The following is a 13,337-nucleotide window of genomic DNA, read 5'->3' on the forward strand; positions in this document are numbered from 1 at the left end:
TCTGGGAAGCTTCTCCTTAGAATGTGCCTGAAAATTATATGCTTAGGTGTGTTTGTCTGGAAAGGAGATTCTAAAAATAGAAGTGAGGCACTTGGATTTGGTGGTCTCGGGTGACTGGTAAGGATGGACTGGAATTGACCACCAGTGGAGGTTTCAGGTGGAGTGGGCTCCGTGTGACATTTTTGAACTGCTCATCATGCCCAACCCCAAGCCACACAAACCAAGCCCAGCCCAATGGGTGTCCTGCCCCAAGATGAAGGGGCATGTACAGATCAGATCATGTTCTGGGGTTGTAGTTAGGAGATGTGCAAGGGTTATGCAGTGGGATGGCAGACTAGACTTGGGGAAGAGAGGTTCTCCTTCTGCCCTCCTTAGCACCCCTCTCGTGCTTAGGACCTCAAGTCTCGGAATTGTATAGTCACTCCATTTACGCTCTGGATCTACCAAAAAATGTAGTGTATGGTGTATAAAAGCTATATAAAAATCCAATGATTAAAAAAAAGGCAAAGTAGCCTATAAGGGTATAGACATAAATGGATTACCAACAACAGGAACAACAGAAATCTCTGATAGATTGAAGCTATTTTTCCCAAAAGTCCTATCATTTAAAACATGTACCCAATGCTGTGAAGCATTCTTTTTTGTAATTGTCTCTGACATTTTTCTCTGAGAGCAGAATTCTAGATAGTTTAGCTATTCAGAAAGATAGGTTAGATATTTACCTGAGTTCTTACCTCAGCTCTGCCACAACTAATCAGGAAAGGCATGGTGTTCCTATTTTAAATGTATTTAGTTATATTTAATGATCTGAGTTCCTTTTTCATTAAAGTATTTTTCATTTAAAAGAATTAAAAATGGGAGTGATATTGTATCAGAATGTAACAAGGTCAGATACCAGCAAAGGAGATTTTCTTATAGTGTTTCTGAATCATTCCTTCCTGTTGAACTGCTGGCTAAGGGTGGACATTTGTGATAGCTGCTTTACCTGTAGGAAATAACCCTCCCATAATTAAAATAACTTGCTTCAATAACTTGCACGTTAGCCTAAGATTCAAATTGGGAATGATGAGAGTGGCCCTCAGTTTTTTGTTGGCCAACATAACACAGAACCAACAGGGGATATTGTGATTATAAGAGAAACTAACAAAATAAAAATGATTGGATTTTCTCTTTGGAGTAAACATCAGTATGAAGAATACCTGAGTTCTTACCCCAGCTCTGCCACAACTAGCTGTGGGATCCTGGACAATTTATTTAAACTTGCTGGGCCTCAGTTTCTTCATCGATAAGCTAAAAGGGTCAAAATGCAAGATTTCAATACACTTTGCTCAGAAACTGATTGATAAAATATGGAAAAAATTAAGGATATGTAAGATTTGAATAAAACATCAAGGTTGCTCTCAAACACCAATTATAGAATCCTGTACTTAACAACCAGAGAATACATATTCTTTTCAAGTGTGAGTGAATTATTATTCAAGGTTGACCATATGCTAGACCACAAAGAAAGCTTCAGTGAACACAGATAAATCACACTTCGGTAAAATTATAAATCAGTAACTAAATGACAGGCCAAGAGACTCACATACATTTGTTAACTTATTTCTATTTAATTCATAGGTCAAAGAAAACCATATACAATTTCTTTTGGTAGGAAGAATTCTAAAGATGACCCCCCAAGATTATTTCCTCAAACACTAATATACCATAAAACAAGCCCCCCCCCAAAAAATTTAAGAGGATAGAAATTATATCAAGCATTTTTTTTTACCACAGTGATATGAAATTCAAAGTCAACTATAGAAAGAAAAATGGGAAAAGAACAAACATGTGGAGACTAAACAACATACTACTAAAAAGAGCAAAGGGTCAATGATGAAATCAGACTTCCCACGTGGCTCAGTGGTAAAGAGACACAAGAGATTTGGGTTCAATTCCTGGGTTGGAAAGATCCCCTGGAGTGGGAAATGGCAACCCGTTCCAGTATTCTTGCCTGGAGAATTCTATGGACAGAGAAGCCTGTTGGGCTACAGTTCAAAGAGTCGGACACAACTGAGCACACACAACAAATGATGAAATCAAAGAGGAAATTAGAAAATACCTAGAAATAAATGAAAATGGAAACACAACATTCCAAAATCTGTGGGATGCAGCAAAAGCAATTCTAAGATGGAGTTTCATAGCAATATAGGCCTTCAAGAAACAAGAAAAATCTCAAATAATCTAACCTACCACCTAAAAGAATTAGAAAGAGAAGAAATAAAGCTCAAAATCAGCAGAAGGGAGGAATTAATAAAAATCAGAGAGTGCAGTAGCACTGTCTGCCCTGAGACTACTGTCTTGGATCTGTGTTCTTGCCTTTCCTCTCCTTACCTTTAAGGGTACCCAGCTCTTCACCCCATGCCTGAGAGAAGCCTGGCAACCATAAAGACTAACTAGTTTGAAAATGGAAAGCAAGAGCCAGCAGATTCTTCTCAAAACCCCAAACAGTGTATTATTTCAGCAGCGTTAATTTCAGAAGGAAAATGGGTAAAGCTTGAGAAAACAACTTACAGTGATCCTGCTGGTAAAACAAGAACTTGGGAAACTGTGAAGTGGACTACCAGGAATGGATAGTCATCTAATGGTATGGCGATTGTCCCAGTGCTGCAAAGAACTCTTCATTTATGAATATATTGTTCTGGTGAAGCAGGCTGGCTACCAACAGGAGGCAGTAACCTAGAATTCCCTGTGTGTCTCACTGATGACAACGAAAGTTCAGAGGCAGCTGCTTTTCGGGAGCTCGGAGGAAAAACCGGCTGTATGGGAGATACTGTGGAATGTTCTCCAAATATGGATCCAGGTTTGTCAAATTGTACCACACATGTCATGACAGTCACTATCAATGGAGATGATGCAGAAAATGTAAGGCCTGAACCAAAGCCAGGAGATGGACAATTTGTGGAAGTAATTTCCTTACCAAAGAATGACCTGCTGAAGAGACTTGATGCTCTGGTAGCTGATGAACATCTGACATTGGATACCAGAGTCTGTTCCTGGGCTCTGGCACTGACACATGCAAACGTGAAGTCATTTGAAGTGCCCTTCCTGAAGTTTTAAGGCCAAAAGACAGAGGCCGTTCTTTTATAAATAGAACCACCAGGCCTTCTTCACTAACACTGTATTCAGCTTAGTTTTTTTTTTTTTTTCATTTTTTTTTTTTTTTCAGCTTAGTTTTTAAGACTTTGTATTCAGCTTAGTTTTTTTTGTTTTTTTTTTTTTATTAGTTGGAGGCTAATTACTTCACAACATTTCAGTGGGTTTTGTCATACATTGATATGAATCAGCCATAGATTTACACGTATTCCCCATCCCGATCCCCCCTCCCACCTCCCTTGTATTCAGCTTAGTTTTAATGAAGACTTAGAAATTAGCTTTTTCATAAATAAGAGTAACACCTAATGGAAATAAATAAGGATCAGAGTTGAAATAAATAAAAGAGATAAAAATAATAGAAAAGATCAGTGAAATCTAGAACTGGATTTTTGAAAAGATAAACAAAATTGATAAAGTTTTAGTTACATTCACCAAGAAGGAAAAAATGAAAGTCACTCAGTCGTGTCCAGCTCTTTGCGACCCCATGGACTATACAATCCATAGACTTCTCCAGGCCAGAATACTGGAGTAGGTAGCCCTTCCCTTATCCAGGGAATCTTCCCAAACCAGGGATTGAACCAGGTCTCCCACAATGTAGGCGGATTCTTTACTAGCTGAGCCACCAGGGAAGGGCAAGAAGGAAAAAGAGAGGACCCAAATAAACAAAATAAGAAATGAAAGAGGAGAAAAGACAACTGATAACACAGATACAAAAAATCCTAAGAGAATGCTGTGAACAGTTATATGCCAATGATTTGGACAAACTAGAAGAAACAGAAAAATTTTAGAAACATACAACCTGCCAAGACTGAGTTGAGAAGAAATAAATAATTTGAACAGGCTGATCACTAGAATTGAAATTGAATTTGTAATTTCAAAAACTCCCAGCAAATAGAAGTCCAGAACCAGAGAGCTTCACAGGGGAATTCTACCAAATACTTAGAAAAGAACTAAACCTGTCCTTCTCAAACTATTTCAAAAAACTGACGAGACAAGAATACTCCCAAATTCATTCTATGAGGCCACCATTTACTGTGATACCAAAACCAGATAGACATTACCAAAAAAGAAATTACAGGTCAGTACCTGTGATATAGATGCAAATGTCATCAACAAAATATCAGCAAACCAGTTCACCAAGGTATAAAAATGATCGCATATCACCATCAAGTTGGATGTATTCCACGGTCACAAGGATGGTTCGACATTTACACATCAATCAATGTAATATACCACATCAAAAAGAGATGGTCAAGATTCATATTCAATGGTGAAAAGCCAAAAGCCTTCCTGATAAGTTTAGGAACAAGGCGAGGATGCCCACTCTTGTCACTTCTTCTTTTTAAGTATAGTTGATTTACAATGATATGGCATCACGGACTGGATGGACATGTGTTTGAACAAGCTCCAGGAGTTGGTGATGGACAGGGAAGCCTGGTGTGTTGCAGTCCATGGGATCGCAGAGTTGGACACGACTAAGTGGCTGAACTGAACTGACTTGATATGTTAGTTTCTTGTGTACAGCCAAGTGACTCTTTTTTTATATTATTTCCCACTATAGTTTATTATGATATTGAATATATTTCCCTGTGTTATACAGAGGACCTTGTTGTTTATCTATTTTTTATATATATATGTATATATATATATATATAGCAGCTTGTATTTGCTAATCTCTCACCCACACTTTGCCCTTTGGTAACCATAAGGTTGTTCTCTATGTCTGTGAGTCTGTTTCTGCTCTGTAAATAAGTTCATTTTTATAATTTTTTAGATTCCACATATAAGTGATATCATATGTAATTTGTCTGATTTACTTCACTTAGTATGATAATCTCTAGGTTCTTCCGTGTTGCCACAGATGACATTATTTCATTCCTTTTTTATGGCTGAGTAATATTACATTGGAGATATATAGCAAATCTTCTTTATCCATTTATCTGTTGATGGACATTTAGGTCACTTCCATGTTGTGGCTGTTGTAAATAGTACTGCAGTTGGGGTGCATGTATCTTTTTGAGTTAAGAGTTTTCTCCAGATATATGCCCAGAAGTGAGATTGCTGGATCATATGATAACATGTATGGTAAAACTACAGATGAACATTTAAGGAGGAAGAAGATATTTACATAATCTCCAAGTATTTCCCAACAAGATATTTATTAATTACAAGGGGGAAACGCAGTAATGTTTATTTTAGTTTATTTTTATTTATTCACAGTAATGTTATAGTAGAAAAACCTGGCAGATAACAATCTAAACAAAGGATCAAAGTTACCATTATTGGGATAAACAGCCTGTGCCTCCTAATTGAACACACTTAGGAGAACATAACATTGTTTTTATGGTATTCCTGCCAAAAGTTCATAACCTGGTATAATCATTATGAAACATCAAACAAAAATTGAGGAATATTTTAGAAAATAACTGCCTTGTATTGCTGAGAAATTCTAGTATCATGAAATACAAAGAATCAAGAACTATTCCCAATTAAAAGAAACTGAAGACATGAATATTGAATACAAGGCATGATCCTGGATTTTCTTTTGCTGTGAAAGACATTATTAGGGCATTTGGAAACATCTGAATGAGGTCTACAAATTAGATAATAGTATTTGATACTAATCTTATGATTTTAATAATTGTGTTGTGCTTATGTAAGAGAATGTCCTTAATTTTAGGAAACACATACTGAAGTCTAAAACTGCATCATGCCTGCAATTTATTCTCAAATGGTTCAAGAAAAGTTTAAATATATACTTTCATATCATGTGTATATGTGTGTGCATGTGTGTGCATATATACAGAGAAGAGAGATATTCTTATAATTTTTTTTAGTCTTATAATTTTAATCTGAAATTGTCAGAATTTTTAAAGATAATTCATTAAGACAACTCAACTTAGTAATACACTACACATCATTAGAGTGACTTAAATCAAGGGACTTCCTTGGTGGCCAAGTGGTTAAGACTCCATGTTTCCAGTGCAGGGGGCACAGGTTCTGTCCCAGTCAGGGAACTAAGATCCCACATGCCACACAGTGTGGCCTAAAAAAAGAAAAAAGAAAATAGAATGGCTTAAATCAAAAAGTCTGACAATACCAACTATTGACAGGGATGTGGAGAAATTGGAAACCTCATACATTGCTAGTGGGGTTGCAAATTAGTACAACCACTTTGGAAAACAGTTTGACAGAATCTTAAAAAGTTAAACACGTACCTACTGTATATCCCAGCAATTTCACTTCTTGCTATCTAGTCAAGAAAAGTAAAAACATATGTCCACGCGAAGATTTCTATATTTTATTACCACATTTAATAATAGCTAAAGACTGGAGACATTTCCAGTGTCCATCAGTGAATGGATACATGAAATGTGGTATGTTTATACAATGGAATACTACTCAGCAATAAAAATGAAATTCCGATTCACACAACAATACGAATGAACCTCAAAAACATTACACAAATTAAAAGAAGCAGGGCACAAAAGACTATATATTATATGATACCATAATTAGGAAAACTATAGAGATGAAAATAGATTAGTGATTCTAGGGCCATGGGGAGGAATGGGGATTGACTATAAGCTGGCACACAGGAACTTTTTTGGGGTAATAGAAACCTTCTAAAACTGGGTTGTAGTAATGGTTGCATAGTCGAACCTTAAAATTAGTGAATTTTATGGTATGTAAATTACACCTCAATAGATCTATTTTTAAAAGATTAAATAGCCCTCCAAGAGCTGACTCATTGGAAAAGACCCTGATGCTGGGAAAGATTGAGGCAGGAGGAGAAGGGGACAACAGAGGATGAGATGGTTGGATGGCATCACCAACTCAATGGACATGAGTCTGGGTAGGCTCCGGGAGTTGGTTTTGGACAGAGAGGCCGGGCGTGCTGTGGTTCATGGGGTCGCAGAGTCAGACACAACTGAGAGACGGAACTGAACTGAACTGATAATATACAGCCTTGACATACTCCTTTCCCAATTTGGAACCAGTCTCTTGTTCCATGTCCAGTTCTAATTGTTGCTTCTTGACCTGCATAAGATTTCTCAGGAGGCAGGCCAGGTGGTCTGGTACTCCCATCTCTTTAAGAATTTTCCATAGTTTGTTGTGATCCACACAGTCAAAGGCTTTGGCGTTGTCAGTAAAGCTGAAGTAGATGTTTTTCAGGAACTCTCATGCTTTTTCGATGATCCAACGGATGCTGAGTGAAGTCTATTAGTGAAGTCATATTATTCTCATTTAAGTCTTACATGAGTACTTCATACAAGAAATAACTAGGGGAAGTAGTGTTCTCCCTTCATATCCAGATCTACATGCAAGTAATGCCAGTATCTGCTTCTTCTAGTTCATAGAGATGGGATAAATTTTAGCAGTTAAAAACTTGGACTCTGGAGCCAGGCTGTATTGTTTTAAAACCCGGCTCTTCCACTTACTAGCTTCATAACCCTGGCAAGTTATTTATCTTCTCTGTGCCCAGACTTCTCTATTTGTAAACTGGGAATTATAAATAATAGTGGCATGTAAATAATATACAATGTAAATGTAAATAATAGTGGTATATATGAAAGTAAAGCACTTTAAAAGTGTAAGTGATTAAAACAATGTAAACTACAAAGCAAATGCTATGTGTGTTAGCTAATATTAACAGAATAGCTTCAATACTGAGAGGAACAAATGACTTATGGTGCTTTCAGGAAAAAAAAAAGGCCAAGTTGTCTTTAAGCTATTTGAAATGGAGGAGGAATATATATATATATTTATAAGTATATATTATATTTAATATCTGGTTTCCCCACCACCTTTCATTTTCCTGCTTCCGCTTTCCATTCAGAGGTTCTTAACCAAGAAGATGTGGAATCTTCTGCTTTGGGTAGCAATGGCGGCAGTGTACCTTCTCCTTTTAATGATTACGGTATGTCATCATCACTAAATTGCACTGTTTTTTCAGGCTGGACGGCAACTGGAAGCTGAGCAGGCCTACAAGTACACGATGAAGGTATGATGCAGATACCTTTGCTATTTGTAGTATACTGAAGTTGGGAATGCTAGGAGGAAGGTGCTGGCTTAATTCAGGACTTGACTTCACAGCATTTCATGATATGAAGATTTTTCTAGAGGACTTTCTTACCATGTTTGCCATAACCCACATATTACCATGGGAGATCTTTTTTTTCACCCTCCATGGGTCTCATTATCCTCACATACAAAATGAAGGTGGTGTTCTAGTCCAGCAGTCAGCAAATTTTTCTGTGAAGGGCAAAATAGGATTTGTGGGCCACGTGGTCTCTCTTGTAGCTACTACACTGTGCCCTTGTAGTGCAAAAGCAGCTACAGACAATATGCAAACAAAGGAGCACGGCTGTATTTCAAATAAAACTTTACTTATGAAAACAGGCAGCAGGCTGGATTAGGCTCATGAGCTATTGCTTGTGAATCCCTGGTCTAGTCTGTCAGTTATGATTGCAGATAATGTGACTTGGAAGCCAGTGGCTTAAACAAATTAGGAGTTTTATTTTTTCTCATCTAATGAAAAGTCTAGAACATACTGGTACCACAGCTCCACAGTGTTAACAGAAACCCAACCTCTTTCTTTCTGCTTCACCAGTCATAACATGAAGTTTCCAGCCCTCGTAGTTGCAAGACAGCCATTGTACCTCAAGCTATCACATGCATATTTCAAGTATAGTAAAGAACAAAGCAGGCAAATGACAAAAGGGCCACACTAGCTATTTCACCTCCCTTTAAAAAGAGATGTGACTTTAGCTTATATTTCATTGATCACAATTGAAATTACTGCTAGCTACAAGGGAAACTCTGTTGCTTTCTAGTTGCCTACATTGCTGCCCTGAAAAGAAATGAAGATTTTGTTAGTAAAAGAAGAGAGTGGATTTGTAGGCAACTAGATGTGTCCATTACACATTGAGATTTTAAAATTAAATTCAAATCTAATGGTTTTGATTCCTGTGTATTTTATTCCTGTCTCTCACCTGCCAAACAGTATTATACATTAGTTAAGAATATATTTGGTTATTAGGGTAAATTTTTAAAAATAAACTTTTTTTTTACACAAAAAATGCACAAATTGTGAGCATTCATACCATGTAAGTTTTTGTAAAGTGAACACTTTCATGTAAGCAGCACAGTGTTCTGAGGACTTTTTAATGGAGTTATCATGAAACAGAGAATATAGGAAGTCAATTCCAACCTGAGGAACTATGTTCTTTAGCTGTGGCCCCACAAATAAGGAGTCTCCACATAGCTATGTCAGGGGTGACATATGTGTTCTTCCCTTCTACCTCTTATGCAGTTAACATTGAAAGATGAGAATCTGCTTGCAGAGCTCCACATGGTTCAGGAAACGGTTGGCTTTGGAAATCCATCTTTCTGACATCCTTCCACCTGAAGAATTTTCTGTATGGGATGCTGAGCCCCTTTCTTCCCGAGAGAAATTAAACCCTGGATGTTTCACCAGAATGAAAACTGGGGATAAAGAAAGAAAGGATCATCAATATAACTGAAACCCATTCATTTATTTCCATTGTCTTACTGAATGGCTATTGTTACTGGATGTTTTACTGTTTGACAGTTAACTGGATGGCAATTTAAAAAATTAAATAAAAAACTCAGAATTCATCAGTTATGGTATGCTGAGATATACATAAGAATGTAACTATTTGTGTGTATGTGTGTGTGTGTAAGTAAGGTATAGTATGTTCATTATTAGTTTCAGGTGAAAGCTTATCAGGATTACTCCTGCAGGAAGTCAGCTGCTAAGATCTGTGACCAGGTTCACTTACTGGAACTTAGGAATTAAGGCATCGTTTTCTAAGGTGGGTGGAAAGAAAGAATGCTGTGCTGGGTCACTGCATTAGGGGAAAGAGCACATGAGTTGTGCCCAGATCTAACAGTGAACAGAAAGCTGAATCGAGTGGTCTTTGCTGACAGTATCTTCATGGATGTAAATCACAAGGGCTCCATGAAGAATCCATTACTCTATAATTGATGTAAAACTCCTCACAACTGAGGCCGTTATTCTAGGGCTAGAAATGACAAAGGAACCATACCTCACCCTCGTCCTCTTGGATAAGTGCACAGCAAAACCAAAAATAAAGGCTTCCTGTCTTTATTTTTTAAAGGAGGACTCTCAGAGAATAGGAGGGACATGGAAAAACAGGAGGGAAAGTGAGAGGCATATCGGTAAACATAGGATAAAATCAACTCTATATTCATTTATAGTTCTTCTCTAGTCTCAGCCCTAATGCTACCTCCTTTATGAAGTCTTCCTGAGGAATTACCAGGTTCACCTTCTCTTCTGCTCACCCCAGGACTGTGTACTGACTACCCCTAGTTACTCAGATGTAACCTCACCGTCTCTCCTCGCCGCCCACCCCTCCGCTCCCCGCCACGACTGTCAGCTGCCTAGGTGCAGGGACAGCCCTCTTTCATCTTTGCGTTCTCTGGCACCGCGCCTAGGCCCTAACTGGTGCTCGGAAAACATTTGCTGGAAGGATGGATGGTGGCCTTCTCTGCTGGTCTCAAAGCGGTCAAGAATCTGCCGCAATACCTAAGACCCGGGTTTGATCCCTGGGTCAGGAGGATCCCCTTGAGAAAGGAATGGCAACCCACTCCAGTATTCTTGCCTGGGAAATCTCACGGGCCCAGGAGCCTGGCGGGCTGCGATCCACAAGGTCGCAAAGAGTCGGACACGGCTGAGTGACTAACACTTTCACTTCACCCCTTCCCGGGATTCTCCCAGTATTCCCTCAGGCAGGGACCCACAGGGCGTGAGGGCCGGAGATCCCACCGGGCTCCGCTCGCAGGGTATCCCCAAGGTGTATCGCTCCGCCGTCGTGGCAGTTACGACACCTTAGGGCTCTCTGTGTTGTGTTACGGAAGTGCAGGGAGGGACCGGAAGAGGCGGGGCGAGTGGACCATTCGCTTCCGCTACCAAGGTGCCTGGGCTGGGGTGGCGGAGAATTGAAGTCCTCGGTTCTTCAGCGTTGAACTTTCTGGTGGGTTGTCCGCGCAGCCGGAGGCCGTAGAGCGGATTCGCTCCGGCTCCGGGAAGCTCCGAGGCGTCGCAACTGGCGCACAGGCCCCAGGGCCCGCCGGCTGCGCCATGGTCCAGCTCAGTGAGTGATGGGGGCCCCGGGAGACCTTCCCGGCGGTCGTGGGGATAAGAGGGAGTGCGGACTGACGGGAGTTGCGTTCTCCTGGACGAGCTAGAGACAGTCCGTACCTGAAACTGCACACGTTTGATCCTGCCCTCAATGGTTTTCTTGTTCGCTTTTAAAGTTTTCGCTGAACTCCTACGAGATAAATGGCGTTCGTTTTATAGATGAGGCAGCTGGGCTTCAGCTTGTTCCAGAGACAGTAAATAGCAGGCCTGTGTTGAGTGCGTTGGGTGTAACTGGAGTGTTTAAGAGGAGTTTCACAAAGAAAGGGTTTCTGAGTCAGACTGACAAGAATTGGTTGAAAGGAAGGATATTTTGGGCTTCCCTGGTGGCTCAGAGGTAAAGAATCTGCCTGCAGTGCAGGAGACCCGGGTTCGATTCCTGGATCGGGAAGATCCACTGGAGGCGGATACGGGCAACCCACTCCAATTCTCTTCCTAGAGAATCCCGGCAGGCTACAGTCCATAGGGTCGTACAGAGTTGGACACGACTAAAGCGACTAAGCAGCAGCAGCAGCAAGAACACTTCAGTGGAGGAAGGGGGTTGTCTCATTTCATTTTGTCCATTTTGTGCTCTCGATTCTTGTGTCTTAACCACTTATTTGTCTACAGCTACTGTCCTTTGTAAGGCCTACCGTGGAGGCCATTTAACCATCCGCCTTGCACTCGGTGGCTGTACCAACAGGCCTTTCTACCGCATCGTGGCTGCTCACAACAAGTGTCCCAGGGATGGCCGTTTCGTAGAGCAGCTGGGCTCCTATGATCCAATGCCCAACAGTCATGGAGAGAAACTCGTTGCTCTCAACCTGGACCGGATCCGGCATTGGATTGGCTGTGGAGCCCACCTTTCAAAGCCTGTGGAAAAGCTTCTGGGTAACTCAGCTAAGCCTTACGTCTTTGAGGGGATTTTTAATTGAAGTCATTTCCAAGATGATGAAAAGTAAGAATGATTTTCACTATCTCTAGGCTAATCAGGACTACAGGGAGAACTGAAATTTCAGATCTAGTTGCCAGTTGAAATCTGGAGATTCCTTTTGTAGAGACTTCATGAGACTTTTTGGATGATTGAGATTTTATGCTAAAAAAAAAATGGGAATGGTGTGTCTTGCATGACTGTCAGTTGATCATTTTTTCAAGTAAGGAAAATAGTGTTAAGAAGTAGACAACATCCATTGTGACCTTGCAGTAAATGGAAGAGATGGAGCTGGGGGAAGAGGTAAAAGCATTTTGGCAAATGAGGAATTTGTTTTGACTCTTTGTCTTGGATCAAATCTCTGTTAGACTTCAGTTCAGTGAGACTGAGTTCCCAAGTAAACATTAGTTTGTAATGTTATAATGAATGAAAATCCTGTTACTTTTAGGTCTTTCTGGCTTTTTCCCTCTGCACCCGATGGTGATCACAAATGCTGAGAGGCTGCGACGGAAACGGGCACGAGAAGTCCTCTTAGCGGCTCAGAAAACAGATACAGAGGCTACAGAAACAAAAGAGAACTGACTTCAGTGAACATAAAAGTGGGAACAAACTTGAAGTCCTCTTAAAATATTTGTGCAGAATTCTTAGTTTTATTATATTTGGAGGTCAATAAATGGAATTTTTTAAGTCATCCATGATCATCTGGCCTGATCTGAACAGAGCCCAGGGGAGAAGTTTGCTCTTGACCGACATAAAGCTGGGTATAGATACTAATTAATTCTTTCAGCCTTCTTCAGGGGAAAGAGTGGCTGTGGGGTAGGTTGGACTCTGGGTCCCTTGGGCAACTTTATAACCTACTACCTTCCACGATTTCCTGTTTCAGAGTCCCCAACCAGCATGTCTGTGTCCTCTCCAAGTTATTTCCGTCTTTAATCATTTATGGTCATCCCACCAACTCAAGAATACAATTACTTTACTTACTGTTTTTGTAATTGCAGATTTACATTGTCTTGTCAACACACAATCTCAAATTTACAAAGGTAGTTTGTTACATGCTTTTAGGCTCTTATAATCTACTTTTTAAAGAATGAATAACTGGAAGAAAGT

At 39.9% G+C, this 13,337-nt stretch overlaps 2 protein-coding genes and 1 long non-coding RNA gene across 9 annotated transcripts in view; 2 read left to right on the forward strand and 1 right to left on the reverse strand.

The window, feature by feature from the left end:
* The window catches only part of CFAP70 (cilia and flagella associated protein 70), an 87,447-nt gene extending 77,670 nt beyond the window's left edge, over positions 1-9,777 (forward strand). For all 6 annotated transcript variants that reach the window (XM_043476599.1, XM_043476601.1, XM_043476602.1 and 3 more), the window contains 2 exons: positions 8,093-8,140; positions 9,452-9,777. In XM_043476599.1, coding sequence (XP_043332534.1) covers positions 8,093-8,140; positions 9,452-9,532 — 129 coding nt within the window. In that variant the 3' untranslated portion in view covers positions 9,533-9,777. The remainder of the gene's footprint in view (positions 1-8,092; positions 8,141-9,451) is intronic.
* On the reverse strand, positions 8,636-11,041 carry LOC122446411. 2 transcript variants are annotated; one of them, XR_006270865.1, is made up of 3 exons: positions 10,924-11,022; positions 10,209-10,287; positions 8,636-9,624 (listed from the first exon to the last, which is right to left on the reverse strand). It is a non-coding gene; the product is annotated as an uncharacterized LOC122446411 (long non-coding RNA). The 2 variants fall into 2 exon arrangements; XR_006270864.1 differs by lacking the exon at positions 10,209-10,287 and having other exon boundaries at positions 10,924-11,041.
* Positions 11,042-11,073: 32 nt separating this feature from the next.
* MRPS16 (mitochondrial ribosomal protein S16) lies at positions 11,074-12,921 on the forward strand. Its single transcript, XM_043476617.1, has 3 exons — positions 11,074-11,276; positions 11,930-12,190; positions 12,679-12,921. Exons 1-3 carry the CDS (start codon positions 11,264-11,266, stop codon positions 12,810-12,812), a joined length of 408 nt encoding a protein of 135 aa, XP_043332552.1. The 5' UTR covers positions 11,074-11,263; the 3' UTR covers positions 12,813-12,921.
* Positions 12,922-13,337: the final 416 nt, after the last annotated feature.

This window comes from Cervus canadensis, chromosome 8 (genome assembly GCF_019320065.1).
Source record: "Cervus canadensis isolate Bull #8, Minnesota chromosome 8, ASM1932006v1, whole genome shotgun sequence".
Lineage (NCBI taxonomy): Eukaryota > Metazoa > Chordata > Mammalia > Artiodactyla > Cervidae > Cervus > Cervus canadensis.

What these genes read in the sequence shown, in the direction of transcription:
- MRPS16 (XM_043476617.1), top strand. An exon ending in GCCTGTGGAAAAGCTTCTGG is followed by an intron (nt 12,191 to 12,678) that starts GTAACTCAGCTA and finishes TGTTACTTTTAG; the next exon opens with GTCTTTCTGGCTTTTTCCCT.